Here is a 19,739-nt window from a genome sequence, read left to right as displayed (position 1 = left end):
TAAAAAATAAAAGGCTGTGATCGTTTCCTTTGGAAACTTTGGAGAGGAAAGAGGAGGCTGTAGGTGGTCTCAGCCTGCATCCACGCCCTCCATCCACCAACCCCCCGCATCCCCGACACCCCGACACCCCAGGGGCAGGCGCGGCGGGGTTCAGCACCTCGGAAAGCACCCCCTCTCCTTGAGCAGGGATTACGCATGCTCCGGTGGGGGCCCCGGCGCAAATAAAACTCGGATACAACGCCTCAGATCACTCACCGCAAGCTGACAACAGCAGAGACACCGAAATTGCTACAGACCTCCAAGCAGTGGAGTGGGAAAGATGGAACTTCACCATCTCCAATAAAAGAGCGAAACCTCGCTCAGGCAGCAGCAGCAGCTGCAGAAGCCCACGGGGGGTATTGGGGAGAGAAGGAGGGGCACCCAGAATCTCGCTCCTGAGCCGCCAGGTGCGTTAGGCGCCAGTACCTACGACAAGGACAGCGGGAGACGGGCGCGCAGGGAGGCGGTGAGTCTCCACCCTGGAGTGCAGATCTTGAACTTGACCTGAGAATCCCTGGACCGCCAGCCGCTGCTGTCAACCCCTGGGCTCCGTACCCCCCCCCGGGGAGCAGACAGAGCTCCACTCCAAAGTAAGCGCTCCGTGCGCGGGACACCCCGCACCCGGATTTCTAAGCATTGGCTTCCAAGGCTCCCTGGAAAGCTCGTCCCGTGCGCTCTTCTGGAGACCTAACTAAGGTGGGACCTGCTCCCTTTGTTCGATGATCTAGGGGGTCCTGGGGTACACAGGGGGGCTGCTGCAACCACCCCAGGCCACCATGAGGAAGGCAGCTGGAGGCGACGAGTTTGCAGAACTCTCGAGGCTCCTCCCAGACCTTCTGGAGTCGGCTAACGCCAGTGGCAACGCGTCGCTGCAGCTTCGGGACCTGTGGTGGGAGCTGGGGTTGGAGTTGCCCGACGGCGCCGCCCCTGGGCATGCCCCGGGCAGCGGCGGCGGCGGGACCGAGAGCGCGGACTCCGAGGCCCGCGTGCGGATCCTCATCAGCGCCGTGTATTGGGTGGTTTGCGCCCTGGGACTGACGGGCAACCTGCTGGTGCTCTATCTCATGAAGACCAAACAGGGCTGGCGCCAGTCGTCCATCAACCTCTTCGTCACCAACCTGGCGCTGACCGACTTTCAGTTCGTGCTCACTCTGCCCTTCTGGGCGGTGGAGAACGCGTTGGACTTCAAGTGGCCCTTTGGCAAGGCCATGTGCAAGATCGTGTCCGTGGTGACGTCCGTGAACATGTACGCCAGCGTCTTCTTCCTCACGGCCATGAGTGTGGCCCGCTACCATTCGGTGGCCTCGGCTCTCAAGAGTCACCGGACCCGAGGGCGCGTCCGTGGCCATTGCTGGAGTCAGCACTGGGAGGACACGTGCTGCTTCTCAGCCAAGGCACTGTGTGTGTTGATCTGGACCTTGGCCCTGCTGGCCTCCCTGCCCAATGCCGTCTTCTCCACCACCATCAGGGTGATGGACGAGGAGCTGTGTCTGCTGCGCTTCCCCGACCAATCGCTGGGCCGAGACAGGCAGTTCTGGCTGGGTTTGTACCACTCGCAGAAGGTGCTGCTGGGCTTCGTGCTGCCCATGGGCATCATCAGCCTGTGCTACCTGCTGCTGGTGCGCTTCATCTCCGACCGCCGCGTGGTGGGGGTGGAAGGAGGGCCCCCCGCGGCGGGAGGAGGTCTGACCTCAGCCAGCGCTCGGAGACGCGCCAAGGTCACCAAGTCAGTGACCATCGTGGTCCTCTCTTTCTTCCTGTGTTGGCTGCCCAATCAGGCCCTCACCACCTGGAGCATCCTCATCAAGTTCAACGCGGTGCCCTTCAGCCAGGAGTACTTCCTGTGCCAGGTCTATGCGTTCCCCGTGAGCGTGTGTCTAGCACACTCCAACAGCTGCCTCAACCCCATCCTGTACTGCCTAGTGCGCCGCGAGTTCCGAAAGGCGCTCAAGAGCCTGCTGTGGCGGTTCGCCTCGCCTTCCCTCACCAACATGCGCCCCTTCACCGCCACCACCAAGCCGGAGCCCGAGGACCAGCACGGGCTGCAGGCCTTGGCGCCCTTGCAGGCTGCCGCGGAGCCAGACGTGCTCTACTACCCACCCGGCGTGGTGATCTACAGCGGAGGGCGCTACGACCTGCTACCCAGTAGCTCAGCCTACTGATTGGGGTTAAGGCTCAGGGGGAGGAGAACAGGGCAGTCTTCATTGGGCTAGGGCAAGTGGAGAACTAACAGCAGGAGGTCCCTGGATCCAAAAGTAAGTAGGTAGAGGACAGAGAGAAGCAGAAAGCCATCAGGAAATTGGGGCTGAAGGGGATGGGGCTCAGCCAAATGATGTGCCCTTGAGCACTGGGTTCCAGAAACTTTTCTGCAGCTTTTTTAGTGTAGCCTCAAGCTACACCCAGCCAGGAAAGCTCCCTCCAAACCCTGTCTTTTGACTTTGGACCACAAGACCAAGACTATTAAGGAGGTCTGACTTTACTGAGAGCCTGCAGTTTGGGGGAAAAAAAGGGAAAAAAAGAAACTTGCTTTTTAGAATCGGGAGAAAGGAATGATCGCCGTTGGTCCCAGGAGAACTGAGGAGGGAGAGATTACCTGGGTGACACTTTGGTTTGGTTTATCACCTTGAACAGGGCGGAAGAGGAAACAAGCGAAATCTGTTCAAGCCCTGCATAATCTCTGAGCTCAAATGTCACCAGGGATAGGAGTGGCATCACCTTGTTGGAGAACAGCTGGTGAGAGATGCTGCTAGAAAAACCTCCTCAGGCTATTGACCTTAAAGGAAACTGAGCAGGTTGGCAACTGAGCAGGAAGTGCAGGCGGAAGCATCCTGGGTGGCTAAGTAGTCCAGGAGACATTGACCCTAGCTCTGGTTTGCTGCTGCTGGTGACCTGGGTCCAAGAACATCTTGACAAGCTCTCCTGAGAGTGAGGGTAGCTCTGTAGCCCTTCTCCGCACTCTTTAGGAATGCAGCTGTCCCTGGATCAGGGAGCAGAGGGAGAGCTTAGTGAAGTTTTCCACAGGCTTAGGGGAGAAAGAAATGTTGAAGAAATGGGCAGGGGCTTCCTGCAGACCAAATTTCTAGAAGCCTACATTTGTCCTTTCAAGAGGAGTTTAGGATGGAAAAGAATGCAAACCTCAAGTCAAATGTCCTAGAAGGAAAAATAGTCCAGAGGGGTTGTTCTGAGAAGATCAGCAGAATTTTAGATGTGGGGGTTCTTTATTGGGTAAGAGAAGGTAAGAAATAATCATTCCCATAGACTACCTTAATCAAATTTGGTTTCTTTTAGAGTTTCATATTGAATGTGCATGATTAATTTGGCCCTAATTTCCAGAGACTGTTTCTGAAGACTAATTCACATCTCTCATGACAGCTCTGTACTTGTAGCAGTTAAGTTATTATGATTCTCACAAGGTTCTTTCTTCAGGCTGTTCTGAGAATGGAGATCAAACATTGATCTGCCCATTTATCTGCCAGTATCCAGAGAGGGGCTACTGTTTTCTTTGTCATTTGATTTTGAGGTCAAGAATCTGGAAATGAAAGCACCTTTTGGTATGGTTATTTTAATACAATAAATAATCATCAGAAACCTGTGTACTGTGATCTAGAACTACAGAACTGCTGCATTTTTCTGATAATAAATGAGATTTAAGGCTCAAAATGTGGGGTCTATATGTCTGCCATTCCATGTCCCAGTTCTGGTAACATAACACAAGGCAATTATTCAACATTCATAAACCTTTTAGCAAAAATCAAAGCTGTCAGATTTCAATCCTGACAAATATTAAGAAGTCAATTCTTTTAGAAAACAGTTTCGAATTAGTCATATCTGCCTTTCTTTTGTCTTTGAAATGAAAACTTATTGATACTGAGTATCAATCAGGCTAACAAAGATTGAAATATAAGGCTCTTAAATCTCAACAATACAAAGTAAATGGAAAGTCAATACAAGAAAACAAACAACAGTGCATTCATTTGCAAGCCTATAATAGACTCTTATTGAGAGATTCCTGTTAAAGTAACTTGCTATTTCAATTTTGGCAAACAAAAATTTTGTGGGTAGCTTAGGATTTTTGGGGCTGTGTGTTTAAGTGTGCATTTCTGTTACTCTGGGCACTAGAAAAATAGAAGAGAAGGAACTAGAAATAATATCTTCATGAAAAAATTTTTGTATCAAGGAGTTACTTTGTCTAAATCCAACTAACAGTTGCTGAGAATGTGACAGGAGGGGTGATATACCTAGATTTCTTTCTACAACAAAGACACAAGGATCAAGAGAAAGTGTCCAGATCACTTGAAACCAGCAATTAATTTTGAGCGAATATTTTGGGCCATATTCTGTTCTGGATACTAAAATCATGTTGGTGAGCCACAATACTAATTTCTGCATTTAGAAGGACAGACAGCCGTAAATACAAGCAAGATAAGACAGTGAACAATTAGCTGGATATCATAAGAGGGCTAAAAATGCTATGGAATTAAACAGAAGAAAAGATCAGTTCTTCTTAGCAACCAGAGACTTTGGGGCCATGAAAATATTTAAGAGGGGCCTGGCAATATGGCTACAATTTAGGCAGGTTTAATGTAGGGATAGAGTGAGGAGACTGATGTAACTTGTAAAACTAAAGAACTGTGATGACTGAAGGCCATCACTATTATGGCTTCGTCTCCTACAGGATTTCTGTTGAAAATTTTGATTTATTTATTTGGGAACAGACTGTTTTTTTGTTTTTATTTTTGCTTTTTTTTTTGCCAGATAGGACATATCATTGGTAGCCTGAAAACAAATGCTTGAGTCCCTATACACAGTTAAAAAGGTTCTTTAGATTGGATTCAGTTTACTCATTCAAGCCATTATGGAAATGAGTTCAACTAGCAAAATATTTGCATGCTGGATTTAACTCTGTGTGTATTGGGGGGGGGCGAGTAAGGGAGAGAGAGGGAGAAAAAGAGGAAGGGAGGGATAGGAGAAAGAAAGATACAGATATAGAAATCAAGCCTGTTAAAGCTCTCAGCCCAGTAATCTACCCAATGTTCCAAAGATGTAAACTTTATCTAACAGCTGCACTTACCATAACAACACAGCAGTGACAATACCATATATCTAGCACAATCTAAGTATCAGCTACCTGCTAGATGCTACCCCTTACAGGAAGCAGCAGAGCCAGAGCTCCAGGTTCAAAGCCCCAGCTCTGCCACTAATGAGTTCTGTGGCATCAGATAAATTATCTAATGCATCCTCGCCTCAGTTACCTCATCTACAAAATTGAGATAAGTCACAGCATTCATGTCCAGGATGGCAGTACAGTTACAACTCTAACTCAAAGCATTCCCTGTTATTTATTATGTCATCATAAGTCTCTGATGCTGTCATTGTTATCCAAAGGTAAGCAATTGTATATTACAGAGTAACAAAACCATGATTCAAAAACCAGCAGTGTCCAAAGCTTTTGGTGTTCCTACGAAATTATACTTCTCTCCAAGCCACTAAAGCCTTCCCACATGGGAGGCACTTGGATGAGTCTGGCTAGGGAACAACTCCTTAGCTGGAGGACAGAATATCAGAGGAGGATCCAGGGGCCATGTCTTGAAAGACTTTGGTGTTCACTCCAGAGGCTGAAACTGTTCCTAGAGAAATAGTTTCCTGTGCTAATGAAATGAACTGATTTTCAGGTGGTAAATCTTTCAGTATGCGATGTTTAATCAGACTTGTCATGGATGTCATAAATAAATAAGTACATTAACTGTGAATAAATCAATACCATAAAGAAGTCATCATCAATATTTGAGTATTTGTGAATTTGATCAAATATATATCTCCCTCCTTCTACTGTTTCTGATGACAGTTTATGTGTTTTTTTTAATCACATTATGGAATCGATATAAATGTCTACCTCTCAGATGTCGTCAAGGTCTGAAATGCCCAGTGGAAAATGCCCACTGGCTCTCCCATGCTTGCACTGAGAGGCAGTGAAGGAGACCTAGCATGGTAGGTGGTCTCAGTTGCAGGTACACTTGGACCCCAGCCCATACAGACATAGCTCAGATATATGGGGACTGTTATGCATGCCAGGTGAGAGCCGATAACCCCAGCAGAAATCATAGGGCAAAGCATCTACTAGGAGGACTCCAAAGGTGCAGAGACTCACAAGCTTCACTCATCTGAGCTTAGCTTCAACATCTCTTTATTGAACTAATCCACATATCTAACAAAAAGTGCCACAAAGCAAGAGCCAATCAGAGCCACTGCAGAGGCTGTGATTACCACAACAATGACGCTCCCTGCCATGTTGACCAGAAAGCCCAGACCACCTCCGACCAGGATCTGAGCCAGCTGTATCATGCAGGTGAGGGCAGCGCAGTCCACGCCCTTGCCTCGTCCACTGCTGTCCAGGCCCCTTCCCTGGACCTGCTGCCTCTGAAAGGGAAACAGGCACAGGTGAGTAAATAAACCAGTATGGGTCATGAAATCTTAGTTTGAACTGCTTGACTCTGCTGTTCAAGTGCGAGAGAAACTACCATATGTAGGCAAATTACATTCTAATATAACTTCATCCACATTTGTGTTTGATTTTGTGTCATTTTTACTTAGCACAAAGTAGTGTCCTTCTTTGGAAAAGTTTCCATCATTTACCAATTTTAAAAGAATTCTCAGCTCTTAGACCACAGGAAAACAGGCAGCAGCCACCTTTAAGCCAGTAACTTTAAGCCAGTAACCTGCAGCGTGCTAACCACTACTACTAGAATGTTCTACCCTCCTTCCTAATGATGTCTTCCTTTCCCATGACAAAGTCTTAAGTGGTTAGCATATGTAAAATCATCTCTTCCCAAGAAATTAAAAAGAAAAAGAAGATACAATGTAGTAGAAAAACTCATTAAAGGAAGAATATATCCCCTTCATTTTCTTCCTTAATGTTTAAAATTCAAACAATTTCAAAAGGATTTTACATAATTATAGACTTAGGAGAATCCACCAAAATCACTTAACCCTTTCAAAATAGGGTTATTTTTGTAGTTTGGTTGATACTCATTATCTGGTCTGAATCGGTTTTCATTGTCATTTACTAGACTTGGACAAGTTTTTTGTTTGTTTGTTTTAACTCTTTTTTTGGCAAGTTTTTTTTGTTGTTGTTTGTTTGTTTGTTTTGGGGGGGTCTGGTCATGGGCCTGAACTCTGAGCCTGGGCGCTGTCCCTCAGCTCTTCAGCTCAAGGCTAGTGTTCAACCACTTGAGCTATAGCACCAATTCCGGCTTTTTTTTTTTTTTTTTTGCTTATGTGGTGCTGAGGAATTGAACCCAGGCCTCATGCATGCAAGGCAAGCGCTCTACCACTGAGCCACCTTCCTAGCCCATTTTTTGTTTTCTTGGGGGGGGGTTTGTTTTTGTTTTTTATTTTTTTGCCAGTCCTGGAGCTTGAACTCAGGGCCTGAGTGCTGTCCCTGAGCTTCTCTGTGCTCAAGGGTAGCACTCTACCACTTGAACCACAGCATCACTTCCAACTTTTTCTGTTTATGTGATACTGAGGAATCCCACCCAGGGCTTCATGCATGCTAGGCAAGCACTCTACTGCTAAGCCACATTCCCAGCTCTGGATGAGTCTTTTTGTTTTGTTTTTAATTTAATACTTCATTATCTGCTGCCTAGGTGTATGTATTATAATCATTATTCTAAGATAACAACAATGTTAGCTGTCACTGTTGAGTCCTTGTTAGGTAGGAGGTAGGCACATATACTATCTTGTTTAATTTTCTGACAAATTCACATAGTGAGTATTATTCTCATTTGACTAGTGAGGATATGGAGGCCCCGAGTGTAGGAATGGTAATTTTACTATGATTAAGTAAAATAAACATTGTGTAGAGAAATGTATATAGTTCTTTGAATAAGGAAGAAAGAAACCCCAAGATTCAAGGTGCTTGCTTTTCTTTTAAGAATACTGTGAGTAGAAATAAAGAGCAAGCAAGAATGGCACCCTTTGTGCTTACTGGAACATGTGAGTATATCACCTTCGTTGTAAGTGCTATTTAATAAATAAGTGAATAGCCCTGCTAGGGCCACACAACCATGGGAGAAGCAGAAGGTGAATCCAAGTTTCTCTGAGCCCAAAGCATAGGAGGCTTTTTCCTTGGCACCATGTCATTTTCTTTGTGAAGGGACAGTTCTTGAGGATGGCTGACTTTGTAACAGCCCAATCCCTTCCTGCACATTGCATGCACTAACGCACTCAGCAGCCATCTTTGTCAGGGGATGAAGGCAGACACCACCACCATTTTCCCTTGAAAAGGTGTTAATTCCTCTCCTAGCTCTGCTGGGAAGCTGCAGGTGCCACACTCAATGATGCGAGAGAGGTTGGAATTACAGTCACACGGATGTATTTTCAGTGTTTTTTTCTTCAGTTCCTTGCTAAGATAAGTTAAATTTAGTTATTCCTTTAGCTTAGTATCTAGCTAAGGATGTATGTGCCTATTTGCATGGAGAAAGAATTGCACATGTTGATCAGAACAAATGACCATTTTGAGAACAGTCCCCATCTTGGTGTCCTTATAAGGATTGCTTCAGACCTGGCTCTCTAGTTTGAGTTCCAAGCCATAGAGAGGGAAAAACCCCCTTACCTAGGATTCTAACCTTCCTCCCAGCACATTTACCAAAGCTTTAGGACAGTATTGCTTAGGAACATTCTACCCATAGCCCATATTCCCCAGAAACTCCATCATGCTCTTCTGAGGCACCAGTGAGACTCCTTTTCCTAATCAGCCAAATGGGCATAGGATTCAAAATCTGAAGCTCAGCAGGGCTCAAAACAAGGGTTGGGGCTGGGCTGGTGGTCATACTTGTGTCATTATGACTGGCTGAAGACATTAGTCTGCTGTTTTAAGAGCCCTTACTTTCCAGTTTGGCTCTGCACTTTTCTAGGAAATCCCATCCTCCACCCCAGCCCCACAGGTTTTCGGTGAGTCAGGTTGTTACCCTGGGCAGAGGATCAAGTACACACCTCCTTCTCTTCCTCTTGGTGATACTCAGCGAGGAGGTTAAAGGGCACAGTGTACAGAGTGCTGGACATTACACCAAACGAGGCACATAGGACCAGGGTAGAGTAGACGTTGGGGAAAAGTCCAATGAATCCTGTCCCCAGGCCAAACAGCAAATACCCCATGAAGTAAAGCCCCTTTAATCCAATGTAGGACACCAAAGCTTTCTGAAAGTCTGTGGGAGGAAAAGAAAGGGAGAAATTACAGCTGGCAGTGCCTCACAACATTTAATAATTTCAGGCAATCCTTTCTTTTGAAGATTCACTATTTTAGGAGACTTCCTTTGCTACTGAGTCAGGAACAAAAGAATCTCCTTATCAGTGAGTTGGAAACAGCTGGCTTTGGGATCTGTTTTAAGTCCTTTACATAAAAGACAGCTTGAAATTGCCTTGCTAGGCTGATTTTCTTTTCCATAGAGGAAGACCAGGCACTGTTTAACAGTCAGCTGAATAGCAAAAGAATGTAAGCAGGGAGGCTGAGAAGCACACCTTGGCAATGGGACCCTGGGCTGCAAGGGATAGAGGAAAAGCCAGGCTTATTCTAATTAGCCATGTCTGGTCCAACAGGAACAAAATGACAATACATGCTTATCCTGGAACCCAAAGTTGGGCCGAGAAATTAAAACATCTAGATTTTATAGAATGATCCAAGTAATTCATTTATAGTTCCTTAGCCCCCACTTGAATATAGATTATACATATAAGAAAGAAGTTCATGACTTGCAATTCTCTGTAGACATTTCCCTGTCTCTCCAACACTTCCCAGGATGATTGGGGAGCTCCACATAGCAGGCTCCCTCACTACATGTTTCCTAATTTCTCATCACCTTGACTTTCTCATCTGCAAAATGAGAAAATGTATCTGAGAAATCAGCCTGCCAATGCTATTGAATATATAATAAATGCCCAATTAATGTGACTGTTGCTCCTTCAACAACTACAGGTTGAACTATTGTTGGTTCTCCTGGCAGGAAACATGGCTTGTTCATATAAATGGCTTGTTCATATAAACCAGAGGATGAACAATAAATAGTTGAAATGTGTCTATTCAAGGATGGAATTGGAGATCATTGTGTTAGGTGAAAAAAGCCAGACTAAGGAAGAAAAATGTCTCATATGCAGAATCTATACCAAAAAGAAAGGAAGGGAGAAAGAGGGGGGGGAAGAGGAGGGAGGGAAGGAGAAAGGCAGGGGAAGGAAGAAAGGATAAAATGAGGGAGGGAAGGAAGGATGGAAATAAGGAAGGAAGGAAGGAAGGAAAGAAGGAAGGAAGGGAGGGAGGGAGGGAGGGAGGAGGGAAGAAAGAATGACATTAGTATCAAATGGGGAGAATATGTAATGTGTATGGGGGAAGGAACTCGTGGATGGGAGGAAGGCAAAAGGTGAGGGAAATTCAAAATATTTCCTATTTATATACGAAAATAGAATAATGGTACTTGTTAAAAATTGATTTGAAATTGGTAGGAATGGGAGGGGAAAACTGGGAGAGAGCAAAGGAAAGGTGACATTGTCCAAAAAGAAATGTATTCTTTATGTGACTTACATGACTGTAACCCCACTGTATATCACCTATATAATAACAATAAAAAATTTAAAGATATGAAAAGAGGGGACAAGAAAAAGAAATAGAGGGGTGATTTAGATCAAATTACTAGATAGATAGATAGATAGATCACAATGAAACCCCACAGTACAACTAATATATGCTAATAAATATTCCACAATTATTCAAATAATTCCTCAACTAACACCTCATAGATAAGATCTTTGTATTATATTTGACTCAATTAAGAAGCAAAACGCTGCCTGAGGTCATTGGATGACAGACAAGCTCTGAACATGCCTTGCTTCCTCTATTCAAGACATTCCATGCCTGGACTGCTGTTGCTAAGGCCGTGAAGGGGGCAGTACAAAGCTAGGTCAGTTTCATAATAAGCTTTGACAAGCCTGTTTGCTTAACGATTACATTTATGCAGAAAAAGCTAACCTACGGTGCCTTAGTCCTTAAAAGCTACCATCAGTACTCAGCTCTTACCCAAGTTGTGTAGGCCAGCCAAGAAGGCAAAAGAGAATATAAAAAGCTATTTGAACACATAAGTAACTTCAGCACAAAAACTGAAAGTCTGACAAAGATTGCTTCCTTCAGGAGAAGTTGATAAATCTCAGGGCCAAATATCCCTCACCATCTACTGGTTCTGACACCCAGGCGTAGCCACTACCTCACATAGTGTATGAGGGGGTGGGACTTGGAGAGAAATGATTGATTTGAGCATCAGCCATAAAGAGCAGTGTATGACAGGAATAACTGAATTTGCCTCAGTACTCAGTACTGCTATTCCAAATGATTTTCTGGTGCTTGCTACACAAAAAGGGCTTAAAAATAAGTTCCTTGTCAGCATTCCTCACTTCAGTATCCACGCGCCCTGCAGAGTTTTGTCTAAATGGAGATGCTGGAGCTGAGTCTGATGTCATATGGTGAGTCCAAAAGAGAGGTTAATGGGGTGTGCTCTAGAGGTGAAGGAATTATTTGCTTCTGCTCAAGATAGGTTGGAGCGCAGAAAGAAAAACGTGCATGTTTTCAGAAGTTATATTTAAGGTGGATCTAAATGAATGCTTAGAAATTATCTAGCTGGGGAAGTAGAAGAAAAATATTGGTGTCTAGAGATGAGAAAGTCTGTGTTGTGGTCATAGTTCATTGTTAATTTGTATAAGAGTGACAGAGGTTGCCTCTTGAAATCACAAAACTAAGCAGAAGTGTAATTTTTCAGACACTTCCACACTGTCACTCTCTGATTCTATGTTAAGTACTTGAAATCTTCCTCCTGGCATTTTGTTAGTTAATCTCGGGGTGGGGTGGGGGAAGCATTTGCTAAAGAAATGTGAACGGCAAGTTACCACTAGTTGATCATCATAAATTTTTAAATGAATTTTGTAACGCCTTATATGTTATATTAGGCTGCCTGCCCTCAGTTGTGTTAAGTTTGGAGAAGAGCTTGGAGTACATTTTCTGCTGTACTATGTCAAGGTGAAAGGTCAGGGTAAGTTCAAACTTTGCCCCTAAACAAGAAGCACACTTCAGTACAAAGTGCTTCCCTATAATACATTCTCCTCATCTTTTCTACTTTCATAACCTGGGTCCATAACCTGCTGACTGGACTTGCCTAAAATCTAGAGCTCTACGTTGAGGGCTGGTTTCCCTCTCATTACCGTAGAGGAGCAGAGAGGATAAAGAATAAGAAGTCAAATTCTACTCCAAAGCCCTAGAGTTGTAGCACAACAATTTTAACCTATTTAAAATCAATGGCAGAACTGTCTTTGCCCAGGGTTGTTCTCTCAGATGAAATTTAGCCAAGTAGGAGAACTAAGAAACTGAAAGATCCCAAGGAAATCTGGCACCTGAGAAGGAAAAGTCAGTTGTCCTCAATCTTGCGACATTGATTCTGGAATACAGCATCCTACCCACCAGAGCCAAGGCCATTCTACATGTTGGTTTTGTCATGGATTATACCTTAACCATCTCTCTTATTTCATGTTGCCTACAATTCTGCTAAGCACATCTATGAAACACTACCATTGGCCTTCTCCAATAGAATAGAGATCTTCTGCGACTTTATCTTTCATCCATCCAAATACCACACCATCGTGTTCCAACATACCCTTTCATTTTCCAGGAAGTTTTGACCAATAACCTGATGAGTTCCCATGCTAAATAATCATGGAGAAAAATGACATCTAGAATTCACTATGCAATGGATACTCTGTGATCCTTCCTAAAGGAATAGTTTCTCTTTACTCCATATAATTAATCCATTATCTGGTGTTTTAAAGAGAAGCAAATTAGTAGAGAAATATAAAATCTGTGTTCTGCTGGGCCAGAGACCTTCAGGAAACATGCTTAGGAGAGAGAGACTTACAAGAATAAAGTGAAGAAAACACGGAGTTGATGCACAATCCCCAACATCCAACCTCCACTCCTCTTTCATAGATGAGAAATTCGGTGGAGTTGTGCATGCTATAAGGATCTCCATGATATACAATCTGAAAGAGAAGGTTGAATCTGTTGAGATACAAGTTCAATGTGGTAGAAATCCTTTTCACACACTCTGTTTCTCCACTCGTGTGTCCACCCAAGGGGCCATTCACAGGTACTGAGCTCCTTCTGTCACCACCAAGCCATCCTTTTAACTAGGGATACAGATGGACCCATTGCAACAATGAGATGTACAGGTCGTTATGTCAAAAACGAACTTTACAACTTTGTTGGTGGGGGGGAGGATCAGGCGGGAGGAGGGGGGATATGGGAAGGGATGGGAAGGGGAAACAAAGAGGAGGCAACAATGCCTGATAAGAAATGAACTCCTTATCTTGCTCATGTAATTGTAACCCCTCTGTATGGTATTCTCACAATAAAAAAAATAAAAACAAAAATAAAAAAATATTAAAAAAAGAATCTGAGAAACTGAATGCCACTGCATCAAGTCTAAATGACATCCTTCTAAATCTTTAACACCCCTTCTACCAAATATCTGGCCCCCATCTGATACAGGCAATTCGTCATGGTTAATTCTCTGATAGAGCCAATAGGCTTCTGACTCTTGTCTGTATGTGCCATTTTTATTTCCAGTAGGAATGTTTTCTCCCTCCTATGTCTCTTCAACTCCTGTTCACCCTCAAGCCCGAATTATACTGTGCTTCCTTCATGAAGCCTGACATAATACCATGAGCCACACTGCTTCTCTTCTATTAGCTGTATTTCATCAATATTGGCTGGTCATGTGGTGTCCTCTAGTTGTATACTTCTAGAACTTGTCTGTAAGTAAGCTCCTTGAAGGTACTCTTTGGTATGCTCTAACTGGGCTCATTCTAGAGACAAACCAAGAGGAACCTCAACAGGCACTGACCTGTGGATTAATGCGTGAGCCAATAGATATTTGCATAGGCACATTCATTACCTGACCCATGAAATCTGTGAAGAAGAGCATGTTGGACAAGAAGGCAGTCCACCCAATGAGGTGGCTGACACAAAGGTAGCGGTAGTGGGGAGGCATGTGGACCAGTGCCCTCAGAAGTGACCTCATGGTCATTGCCTTCCGAGTCTGAAAGAAAACATGAAACAGAGGTGTGACTTTTGGTATAGACATCCAACCAGCAATTGGAGCCAGTGCACACAGCTCCTGTTTCTGTCACTTGCCAATCACGTTATGTTGCCAATGTTATATTTCGGCTACTTGCCAATCACACAAGGTCACTTTTCTTGGACATTGAACATAGGCTTCCATGGAATGGAATGGATTCGTAGAAGGTGTCCTGTTGGAAAGAAATGCTGCTTAGAAGTTTCAGGTCCATAGGGACTTTTATGAACAAAGGGAAAAAGATGAGAATGTTGCTAGAGGTAGACCTATACTTAAGGGATAGATAATACTATTTAATAATACTGATAATCAGGGACACAGCTCACAGATGGAAACAAGCCCTTTCATTATTATAATTCTTAGATTTATTGACTCTGATAGCATAGTAGCCAGGACTCAAGATGTCTTTCATGACCCCTGCCCCTTGATGTTTCCCCTTAGCAAACGGACTTTAAAGAGATAATTAAAGTTACTAATTAGTTGACCTTGAGTCAAAAGAGAAATCCCCTACATGACCCTGGTTGAATCACATGAGCCTTTGAAAAAGTTTTCACCAAAGAGAACAGTAGCTAAAGTGAACGTCAGAGAGGTTTGAAGCACAATGATTAGTCTTTGAAGTAAGAAAGGGCCACATAGAAAGTACTTGAAGTGAATCTTAGGAGCTGAGAGCAACTCTTAGCCAATGACTAGCAAGAAAACGGGGACCTCATTCCCACGTTATTAGGAACTGAGTTCCACCAACAATCTGACTGGACTGGAAAACATTTTCTTTCCCAGTTGAGCCTTCAGATGAGAACACATCTCTGCTGACATCTTGATTTCATCCTATGGTACAGAGTAGAGAGACTATCTCACCCACAGAACTGTGGATGATTAATGGGTATAATGAGCTCTGTTTCAAGCTGCTAAGTTTGTAGTACTATTTATGCAATAAATGAAAACGGATACAAAAAGCAGTCAGTCGCTCCTTGCTCTTTTTTTTTCTTTTTCTTTTTCCTTTTCTTTTCTCTCCCTCTCTTACTTTCTCTCCCTCCCTCCTTTCTTTCCCTCCCTCCCTCCTTTCCTTCATTCGTTCGTTCCTTCTTTCCTTCCTCCCTCCCCTCCTCCCTCCCTCTCTCCTTTCCTCCCTCCCTCCCTCCTTCCTTCCTTTCCTTCCTTCTTTCTTTCTTTTTTGTTTTGTCAGTTGTAGGGCTTGAACTAATGGCCTGGGCACCATCTGTGAGCCTTTGAGCCACAGCTCTACTTCCAGCTTTTTGGTGGTTAACTGGAGATAAGAGTCTCACAGGCTTTCCTGCCTGGGTGGCTTTGAACTGTGATCCTCAGATTTCAGCTTCCTGAGTCGCTAGGATTACAGCACCTGGCTTAGGTACCTGCTCTTACATGAGTTCACTCCCATGTTAAAAGAGCCTTGTATTGAGTTAAAATGTGAACAATGTAAACACAGACATCTGAACAATGAATATACTCTGTCTGGTCTTCAATTTAAATTTATATTATGCTGAAATCAGCATATTATTTCTTCATTTCAGAAATCTTGAGAGAATTAGGACTATTTTTATAAGTTTTTTATTGTGAAAATACTATACAGAGGGGTTACAGTTACATAAGCAAGGTAACGAGTACATTTCTTATCAAGCATTGTTGCCTCTTCCTTTGTTTTTCCCCTACCATCCCTTCCCACCCACCTCCTCAACTACACTCCTCCTCCCCCCAGCCTAAATTGTAAAGTTCATTTTTGACCCATTGCAACAATGAGATGTACAAGATGCTATATTGAAAAATGAAAAAAAAGGAAATTGAAACTATTGACAACTGCTTTGGAATATGAAGAATGAAGCATCCTTTAACATCTTGTCATATAAAAGAAGAAAGAAACCTTGGAATATTAAGCAGTAGGCTATTCTGATAACATTGAAAATATAAATACCAACTATGGTTCAGTGATAGGTCTTGTCATCTTCTTATATATTCTGCATCTTGACACAATGAAATTGAATCTTAGCCAGTGTACAGGCTCCTGGGACTTTTAAAAATTCAACTCTAACAGCATTTTGTTTTATAACTCTTAACCTTATATAATAATGCTGTTTACTTCTTAGTTATAGGAAATTGGATTTACCCATTTTATATTTATTCTATAAATTGATACTTCAAAATTCATCCATCTTGTATTATTTAACCCACTGGCCAAGACTGTATTGATTTCCTTATACCTAAATGAGTATTATAAAGTATAGCTATTCCATTGGAATTAGAGAAAAATAATTTTTCTGCATGTAGAATACATGCCAAAATAAGTGGTATTATAAGAGTAATGCAATGCAGAATTATTTTTCCCTCAAATTCAGGAAAAACTAAGTATAAAGATTCTGCAGAGGAAACAATGCTCTGACTTCTAGGCTTTAAACTAAGAGATTTCCTTTCATGCTCTTTCCCCTCTTTCCCACATAAAAATTAACCTGGCATGCACATATTCAGCCGCATCTTGTATATTAAGTTATACTTCTGTCTTTTACATAATTTTCAGCCTGCTTTCATTGCTCATCTATGTTTTTTCCTTTCTTCCAAGAATAAATATGAACTTCTAACTTGTTCCTAATATTTCCGTAAAAGCTATGCATGTAAATATTCCAAGTTCTTTGGGTATTTAACTCAGAGTGAAAATTCGGCTGGCCTGTTACCCCTCGCTCATCAATTCTCTTGGAAAAGCCCTTTCAATGGTTCTGCGCCTCAGGAGTCTTTTTACTGCATAGCTTCTGCACCATGGTGAGCTGGAGACTGGTAGGTGATAAATTCGTAAGAGAACAAGGCAAATTTCCAGGAGAATGAAATGCCACAAATGTATCCTAAACTGTTTAAACATTGAAAAGAATGATTTCTGGCATGGAGGAATTGGAGATGGATTTTATGAGATCCAGTTTGAAGCCTAAAATAGTTCAGGCCATTTGCCTGACTTACAAAGAAAAATCTCAGTCCTCAAATCGCAGAGCCACCCCTCACTTTGGAAATCAGTGGCTGAGGAATAATGACCACTTTGGCCTTGGCCCTGGCCCTGCTATGGTGTAGACCTGTAGACTTCCACTGCTTAGCCACAGACCTCCCAAGATGTGCATTTGGAAAGAAAGTGCCCCTTGCTTGGCTTTGTGCCTAAGACATGTTACTCTGCTTTTAATTCTGTCTTGTTTTGTTTTTCAGAGCCTACCATGTTGCATATGTGGCAATATTATGCAGCTGGTTGTAATTTTGCTTATTATTTACTTCTTAACACAGAAATTACACATGTTTATGATGTGTCATGTGATATATTAAAACATGTGCATACTGTTGAATGGAAAAATGAGAGAAACAGGCACTACTTCATGCATTCATCATTTGTCTCCAGTTGGAGTTTTCCAGCATCCAGTACATTAAGTATACACTAGATATAGTCATCATGCTGAACAGGGGACCCACTGAAATGATTCCTCCTGACTAAAACTTCTGTACACTTTGATCCCCATTCCCCACCCCAAGTTGTATTTGATATATCTGTTTTTTTTGCTAACTTGGAACCCTATTCTCCTTTTATAAAGTTTTCACTTGATTACATTTGATCATAGTAACATCCTCTGAGCATCCCATGCTGGTAGAGAGAGTCATAGTCTATTAAAGGGACAGTTAAAAAGTCATGATAATCTATCAAGGTACTTGTCTACTTATAACTCATAAAAGGTTTCCTTATTTTGTTTCTTAAACTTTGACATTATTGTTCTTTATTATTGAAATTTATTTTTTGTTATTGTATAAATTTTGCTAAGGCTGAATGGACAAAAAGAAAAAACTTAGTGACAGCTATTATCCTATCATCTAGAGAAAAAAAGTCAGGGTTGGGGATTTAGCTGAGTGGGAAAGCATTGAGTTTTACAAGGGCAATGCCCTAAGTTCGATGCTCAGCTAGGCAAAAACCAATAGACATTTTCCAGATATTTCCTTCCCATTCTTCTCCAGGTTCAAGTGTGTGTATTTCTCCTGACATATTCACATATTGTGTTTTACAGAGATCATCCAAAGAACATCTTTTGCAATTATCTCCTGGGTTTCATCATGTGGATAGTCCCCCAATCCTGTGCTCCCTCATAGAGCTGCACACCCAGGGACTCCAGTTTAACAGTCATCTCAGAGACACAATTTGTTAGTGGGGCATCTGGGTGCTTTTCCTCTGGAAGCATGGTGTAGGGAAAGGTGGGCCAGCATAGATCTCAAGACACCAAAATGCTCATTTTTTTCCAGTTGTGAGAATACTGCAACTATTCTAAATTAGGAGTGATGAGTGGAATCATACAAATAGATTATTCCCTTGCATCATATCCCCTATCACGTGGCAGGTTGTAACTCTGGGGGAACTAAACTCCAAGACAGTGATGTCCGCAGAGTGAGGCCTCCTCGCAGCAGACCCTACTAAAGTAAGCATTTTGCCAGAGTAAATACTCAGCCATGCTGAGGTTTACATTTGTATCAATTTTGGAGAAATGCTAAGCAAATGAATAGAGCAAACAGTACTTGAGAAAAAAAATTAACCTTGAGAAAACCTATAAGGTTTTCTATAATCAGCAGTAAGATTACTACTTTTATTCATGCTCAAAATTGAATAAATAGAAATGAGGCTTTTCTACTGACTATAAGCAGCAAAAATATTCCTTAAAATAATACCAAAAATGCTTTTAAACAGTATAAACTACTGAGCTAAGTGCAGTGTGGCACCCAGTTAAAGAACATTAGTGGGGGAAAAACATGAAATCTAAACAATTCTACTGTTTGTTTAATAGTATTGCACCAGTGTTGATTTTCCAATTTTGACAAATGTGTGTGGTTATGTAAGCTGTGACCAGCAGGGAAAGCCAATGAAGGGCAGGCAGGAACTCTCTTGCATGTAGGAAAACATCTGGGATAGGAAGGGGACCAGAGGCCACCTCTGTCCAGGAATTCCTTCAGCCACAAAAGACACAGACAAGGTACCAAATAGACATAGAAGCTGAAAATGCCCCAACAGAGGATGGATGGGTCATAAGGAAGAGTCCCTGCACTGGTGGCATGGAAAGTGGTATTACAGAGTCTTCAGAGTGAATAAGATCCCTCAGGAGGTTGGCATGGATGGAAGTGACTGAATAGAACAACACTTCATTCATTTGAAAACATTTGGTAACCTTTTTTTCATTCTTTAAAAAAAGTTTAAATATATAATATCTAGATGAAGTTTGATGGCTCATGCCTGAAATCCTAGCTACTTAGGAGGCAAAAATCAAAAGAATCACAATTCAAGACCAGTCTAGTAAAAAAAGTTTTGTAAGACCCAATTATTTCCAACAAATAAGCCAGGAGAGTTTGGTAGAACTTGCTTGTTATCATGCAGGGAGGGGTGGTTAAAAGGGTTGGAGTGTGGCTCAGTGGTAAAGTATCTGTTTAGCAAGCACAGGGCCAAGAGTCCAAACCACAATATAGAGAGGGAAGGAAGGAAAGAAGGAAGGAAGGAAGGAAGGAAGGAAGGAAGGAAGGAAGGAAGGA

At 42.8% G+C, this 19,739-nt stretch overlaps 2 protein-coding genes across 2 annotated transcripts in view; one reads left to right on the top strand and one right to left on the bottom strand.

Annotated features, from left to right (window-relative positions):
* Positions 1 to 795: 795 nt before the first annotated feature.
* Positions 796 to 2,201, top strand: Rxfp3 (relaxin/insulin-like family peptide receptor 3). Its single transcript, XM_013018570.1, has one exon. It carries the CDS (start codon positions 816 to 818, stop codon positions 2,199 to 2,201), a length of 1,386 nt encoding a protein of 461 aa, XP_012874024.1. The 5' UTR covers positions 796 to 815.
* A 4,017-nt stretch (positions 2,202 to 6,218) lies between these two features.
* Slc45a2 (solute carrier family 45, member 2) overlaps positions 6,219 to 19,739 on the bottom strand; it is a 36,483-nt gene continuing 22,962 nt past the window's right edge. The window contains exons 4-7 of the mRNA XM_013018655.1: positions 14,019 to 14,162; positions 12,981 to 13,104; positions 9,031 to 9,242; positions 6,219 to 6,456 (exon numbers count right to left, since the gene is read on the bottom strand). Of these exons, the coding sequence (XP_012874109.1) occupies positions 6,232 to 6,456; positions 9,031 to 9,242; positions 12,981 to 13,104; positions 14,019 to 14,162 (705 nt within the window). The 3' untranslated portion in view covers positions 6,219 to 6,231. The remainder of the gene's footprint in view (positions 6,457 to 9,030; positions 9,243 to 12,980; positions 13,105 to 14,018; positions 14,163 to 19,739) is intronic.

This window comes from Dipodomys ordii, unplaced genomic scaffold (genome assembly GCF_000151885.1).
Source record: "Dipodomys ordii isolate 6190 unplaced genomic scaffold, Dord_2.0 Scaffold41, whole genome shotgun sequence".
NCBI classification, from domain to species: domain Eukaryota; kingdom Metazoa; phylum Chordata; class Mammalia; order Rodentia; family Heteromyidae; genus Dipodomys; species Dipodomys ordii.
This window is presented reverse-complemented; position numbering and strand designations above follow the sequence as displayed.